Consider the following 6,402-nt stretch of genomic DNA (forward strand, 5'->3'; position numbering starts at 1 on the left):
AGATTTAGTAGTGATAGAACTGTTTGGAAATGGCAGCTTTGACTGCCTAGCCATTGGACAAATAACACAAGGTATAGAGAAATTATCACAAGAAGGACTAGGAATAGATGAAATCTTCTTCATATTACTCAAAGGTATATGGCCTAAACGATAGTGCCATAGCTTGTTCTTTACATCTGAAAGACTGGAAAAAGAAAATAAAACTGAAGATTCCTTCTGATTACAAAGATTCTTTCCTAGAACAACTCTACTACTAAAATAAGATGGCTTCTTAGAAATGAGTTCCAAATGCCTTGATTCCAGAATATATAGTCCACAGCTCTCCCTACCAATCACCAGAGGCCTCTTCATTGAAGGGGCCTGCAGAAAACAAAATAAAGAAGTGAATAATATGTTATAGTTGTTTTGCTTGCACAATTTGTGAACTGATAACAAATTGAATCTGAAGGCTGGGACATATAAGACATTATGAAGAGTAAGGTTAGGAAAGATTGTAACTGATCCTGAATGAGTTACTTTAACCTTAGATGAATTAGGCAGGTTTACATTCAAAGGTTTAGGTAGAAGATTGATGTTAAAGAGACAAGTTTCATCAAAAGTCATATGTTCAGTTGCACCACTATCTAATATCCATGTTTGATTGTTGTTATGTGCAAAACAAGTTGTACAGTTGTGTGAAAAATATATACCAGCTAGGTTCACGTCTGCATTGTTCTCAGAGCTACTGGCAGCTTGCTTTCCCATCTGCACCTGCTGTAGAAGCTGCAAAATCTGGGTGATGTTCTCCTGGGTGAGACCCTTAATGCCTGAGCTTTGTTCTGCATTGTCCTCTGAAACAAGTGCATTGTTACCCTGAATAGATCCTTGATATTTCTTCTGATTAGTAAACTTGAAATCCTGAGGAAATCCAACAAGTCTATAACATTCTCCTATCACATGACCTGGTTTCTTACAGTAAGAGCAAAATGAGTTATTCTTCTTTCCTTCATAACCAGATTTCTTTCCCTTAAAGTCTCTGAAATTGCTTTTCTTTCCAGCAGAACCTTGTTGTGCAACAATAAAAGAAGCTGAATCTCCTGGATAGATTGGAGCACAATGAATCTCTCTTTGCTTTTCATCTTGGATGACCATGGAGTAAGCTTGCCCAATAGTGGGTAAAGGAGAAGACAGCAGAATATTGCTTCTCACCCCTATGTAGGTGTCATTGAGCCCCATTAAAAACTGCAGCAACCTCTGGTCTTGGTGAGTCTTCAAATTCTTTCCTTTAGCTCCACACACACACTCACATGAACATGTGGAAAAATTGATTAGAGTATCTAACTCATCCCACAAACTTTTCATTTTCGTAAAGTAGCTAGATACACTAGAGTTTCCTTGAACTACAACACTTAGTTCTTTTTGAAGTTGAAACAGTTTAGCACCATTTGTTTGACCAAATTTGTCTTCCAAATCATTCCATAGGTCCTTTGCACTGTGAGAGTAAAGCACACTCTCTGCAATCTCCTTTGACAGAGAGTTAAGCAACCAAGACAGGACCATGTCATTTCCTCTTGACCAAGCACTTTGAAGTCCTGAACTTTCATCTGGAATGGAGAGGGTTCCATCAATAAAACCCAATTTGTTCTTTGCAGAAAGAGCTATCACAACAGCTCTGCGCCAAGCACCATAGCTTTTGCCATCGAAAGCTGAAGAAACCAGGTTCATTACTGGATAGTCTGAGGGATGAAGAAAAAATGGGTGTGATGAATCAATCATCACTTTCTTGGATGAATCAGCCACAGCCACAGGGGTATTAACATCAGACGTTTCTACCATTTTGAAAAGAAGAAGGCAGAATGAAAAAGTGAAAGAAAATTTTCAAAATATGCTTAAATGACCTGCTCTTGATACCATGAAGAGATTGAAAGATTTTGAAATCCAATCCTTGATTGGAGTGTTGTATTATTTTTTTTTTAGTCTATACAGAATACCCTTTCTTATACAAAATTTCCTATGTACTGTGCATATACGTGTTCTTCTGTCATTTGCACTATTATAACAGAATTTGTCCTATGTGTAGTATGTATAAGAAATATATACAAATATAAAAGACAGCTAATTACAGATAATAAAGTTCTAGACTATTCCATATCTATCCGATGCCACACCAGCTGGAATGTGATTGCAATTGTGAGTGTAATATGGATGGTTTGATTGGATGGCACATGGCATGATCAGGAGTGAGGGCAGAATGGTCCTTTGACTTGACCATAGGAGATGTTAATTCAGACATAACTAGGTTACTTTGTGTACTTTCATTCTTAGCCAAAATTCCCTTCTTTCTCACTGCTTCTTCTCTCAGCGATGGACAAGGAAGGATAAATCTTCCGATCATCATCTTCAGCCTTTTCTTGATCAACTTCGTCGTCAACATCCCCCCTCAAGTTGGAGGGTGTTGAATACACACCCAACTTGCCGAGCAAATTATGATGCTTTGGGCCTGTTAGCGATTTAGTGAACAGATCGGCTAGTTGGTGCTGAGATCGGACAAAGGATAATGAAATTAAACCAGCAAGGAACTGTTGTCTCACGAAATGACAATCAATTTCCACATGTTTCGTTCTTTCGTGGAAGACCGGGTTCTTTGCGATGTGGATTGCGGCTTGGCTGTCTGAATGAAGAGGAACTGGAAGTTCTATTGGTGTTGAAAGATCATTGAAAAGGCGAATTAGCCAGGTGAGTTCTGCAACTACCCGTCTCATAGACCTATATTCTGCCTCGGCAGAACTGAGAGAAATTGACATTTGTTTCTTTGATTTCCAGGAAATTGGTGAGGATCCGAGGGAGATATAGAAGCCACTTACTGATTTCCTTGAATCTGGGCAAGAAGCCCAATCGGAGTCACAGAAAGCTTGAAGCTTGAACGATGATGATGCTGACAGAAAGAGCCCAAGACCTGGATCTCTAAGGAGATAGCGAAGGACTCGGAGAGCAGCTTCTAGGTGTGGCTGGCGAGGATCTTGCATATATTGACTCAGGTGTTGTATAGTGAATGAAAGATCCGGTCGCGTATGAGTTAGGTAATTCAATTTGCCGATCAAGTGTCGGTACAATGTTGGATCTGGAATGATATCACCAGTGTTGGCAACAAGTTTCTGGGTTGGATCTAAAGGTGAAGACACAGGCGTCTTATCTAGACAATTGAACTCTTTGAGCAAATCCAAAGTGAACTTTCGTTGAGTCAAGATTAAACCAGCTGATTCCCGGACAACTTCCATTCCCAAAAAATAATGTAAGTTTCCAAGATCCTTAATTTTGAATTCTTGATCAAGGAAAGATTTCAGTGCATTTAGTTCCCCTATGTCGTTCCCAGTTAGCACAATGTCGTCTACATAAACTGCTAAAATGGAAATTGAAGTTCCCTTTCTCTTGAAAAATAAGGAATAGTCATTTAGGGAATGTGAATAACCTTTGAAATTTAGTGCACCTGTGAGTTTTGAATACCACTGTCGTGAAGCTTGTCGAAGTCCATAGAGTGACTTGTTTAACTTGCAGACATGTTTGGGAGTTGGGGCAGTCATACCAGCCGGAAACTTCATATAGACTTCTTCGTTTAAATCTCCATGTAGAAAAGCGTTATTAACGTCTAATTGATATATCCCCCATCCTTTCTTGACTGCAGTAGCCAATAGACATCTAATTGTGGTCATTTTGACCACAGGTGAGAATGTCTCATTGAAATCTATTCCTTCACGTTGTACATCTCCTCTATTGACTAATCTTGCTTTCAAACGCTCAATACTTCCATCTGAATGTTGTTTAACCTTGTATACCCATTTGCATGGCAGGGCCTTTTTATTTGGAGGAAGTTCAACTACATCCCAAGTATCATTTTGTACTAATGCATCAATCTCTTTCTGCATTGCCTCTTGCCATCCTGGATGATGGGCTGCTTGATTAAAGGTTAGTGGTTCTTGAACATTTGAAAGGCAATTTAGGAAATTCTGATTTGATCTTGAAAGTGTAGAAAATGAGTAAGAAGTGGGTGTGATAGGGGAAAGAAAACAAGAACCACTTACATCTGTTAACTGGACTGCATTAGTAACATAGTCATTTAAATAGGAAGGAGTTTTACTGACTCTTAAGGATTTTCTAAGTATGACTGGTGATTCTGTATTTCCAGCTTGAGGAGTTGGCACTGGTACATGCATTTCTGGATGGGAAGGAGAATTGTCAATCCTCGTGGATCTTCTGAATGCAGTAGGTGAGTTCCTACTTATATTTTGAGGATTTGGTGTAGGAACTTCTTGGTTGTTAGGTTCCAAAAGATGGTCCGAGTCTTCAGATCTCTCTTTTGAATTTCCAGAAAAGAAATCTTGAACATCAATATTCTGTTTAGATGAATCTGAAGGGAAAAAAATAGGTTTCTGGATTTTTGTGGATCTGATAGAGGCAAAAGGATAAATATCTTCATGAAACACTACATCCCTAGATACAAGAGTCTTTTGTGTGTTTAAGTTAAGAACTTTGTACCCTTTCTTACCATGTGGATACCCCAGAAAGACACAAGGTAAAGCCCTTGGATCAAACTTTGTCCTATGAGATGTAAGAGTGGAAACAAAACATAGACATCCGAAGCACTTAAGTCTGGAATAATCAGGTTTAGTCTTAAATATGATTTCATAAGGTGTCTTGAACCTAAGTACCCTTGAAGGAAACCTGTTAATCAAATGTGTTGCAGTCAACACACAATCTCCCCAAAACTTCACTGGTAGATGTGATTGATATAGTAAAGCCCTTGAGATTTCCAAAATATGCTTGTGCTTTCTTTCAACAATTCCATTTTGTTGGGGAGTCCCAACACAAGTTGTCTGATGCACAATCCCTTGTTTAAAGAAATATTCTTCCTGTAGCTTTCCTGTTCCAAGCTCAAAAGCATTGTCTGAACGTATGACTTTAATTTTACTGTGAAATTGTCTCTCTACCATGGCTAAAAAGGATTGTAAAACTGGAAAAGCATTTGACTTTGTGCTAAGAAGATATGTCCAAGTCCCCCTACTATAATCATCTACTATAGTTAGGAAATATTTGTATCCATCATATGTATTTGTATTGTATGGACCCCAAGTATCTATGTGGATTAATTCAAAAACAGATTTAGTAGTGATAGAACTGTTTGGAAATGGCAGCTTTGACTGCCTAGCCATTGGACAAATAACACAAGGTATAGAGAAATTATCACAAGAAGGACTAGGAATAGATGAAATCTTCTTCATATTACTCAAAGGCATATGGCCTAAACGATAGTGCCATAGCTTGTTCTTACATCTGAAAGACTGGAAAAAGAAAATAAAACTGAAGATTCCTTCTGATTACAAAGATTCTTTCCTAGAACAACTCTACTACTAAAATAAGATGGCTTCTTAGAAATGAGTTCCAAATGCCTTGATTCCAAAATATATAGTCCACAGCTCTCCCTACCAATCACCAGAGGCCTCTTCATTGAAGGGGCCTGCAGAAAACAAAATAAAGAAGTGAATAATATGTTATAGTTGTTTTGCTTGCACAATTTGTGAACTGATAACAAATTGAATCTGAAGGCTGGGACATATAAGACATTATGAAGAGTAAGGTTAGGAAAGATTGTAACTGATCCTGAATGAGTTACTTTAACCTTAGATGAATTAGGCAGGTTTACATTCAAAGGTTTAGGTAGAAGATTGATGTTAAAGAGACAAGTTTCATCAAAATTCATATGTTCAGTTGCACCACTATCTAATATCCATGTTTGATTGTTGTTATGTGCAAAACAAGTTGTACAGTTGTGTGAAAAATATATACCAGCTAGGTTCACGTCTGCATTGTTCTCAGAGCTACTGGCAGCTTGCTTTCCCATCTGCACCTGCTGTAGAAGCTGCAAAATCTGGGTGATGTTCTCCTGGGTGAGACCCTTAATGCCTGAGCTTTGTTCTGCATTGTCCTCTGAAACAAGTGCATTGTTACCCTGAATAGATCCTTGATATTTCTTCTGATTAGTAAACTTGAAATCCTGAGGAAATCCAACAAGTCTATAACATTCTCCTATCACATGACCTGGTTTCTTACAGTAAGAGCAAAATGAGTTATTCTTCTTTCCTTCATAACCAGATTTCTTTCCCTTAAAGTCTCTGAAATTGCTTTTCTTTCCAGCAGAACCTTGTTGTGCAACAATAAAAGAAGCTGAATCTCCTGGATAGATTGGAGCACAATGAATCTCTCTTTGCTTTTCATCTTGGATGACCATGGAGTAAGCTTGCCCAATAGTGGGTAAAGGAGAAGACAGCAGAATATTGCTTCTCACCCCTATGTAGGTGTCATTGAGCCCCATTAAAAACTGCAGCAACCTCTGGTCTTGGTGAGTCTTCAAATTCTTTCCTTTAGCTC

General features: G+C 38.3%; 1 protein-coding gene across 1 annotated transcript; it reads right to left on the minus strand.

Moving 5' to 3' along the window:
- Nucleotides 1-689: 689 nt before the first annotated feature.
- On the minus strand, nt 690-1,815 carry LOC109209300 (the record flags this gene model as incomplete). The annotated part of the gene is made up of 1 exon (XM_019372548.1): nt 690-1,815. A coding segment is annotated over exon 1 (1,126 nt), but the record flags the coding sequence as incomplete, so codon positions are not given.
- Nucleotides 1,816-6,402: the final 4,587 nt, after the last annotated feature.

This window comes from Nicotiana attenuata, unplaced genomic scaffold (genome assembly GCF_001879085.1).
Source record: "Nicotiana attenuata strain UT unplaced genomic scaffold, NIATTr2, whole genome shotgun sequence".
In the NCBI taxonomy this organism is placed as follows: Eukaryota; Viridiplantae; Streptophyta; class Magnoliopsida; order Solanales; family Solanaceae; genus Nicotiana; species Nicotiana attenuata.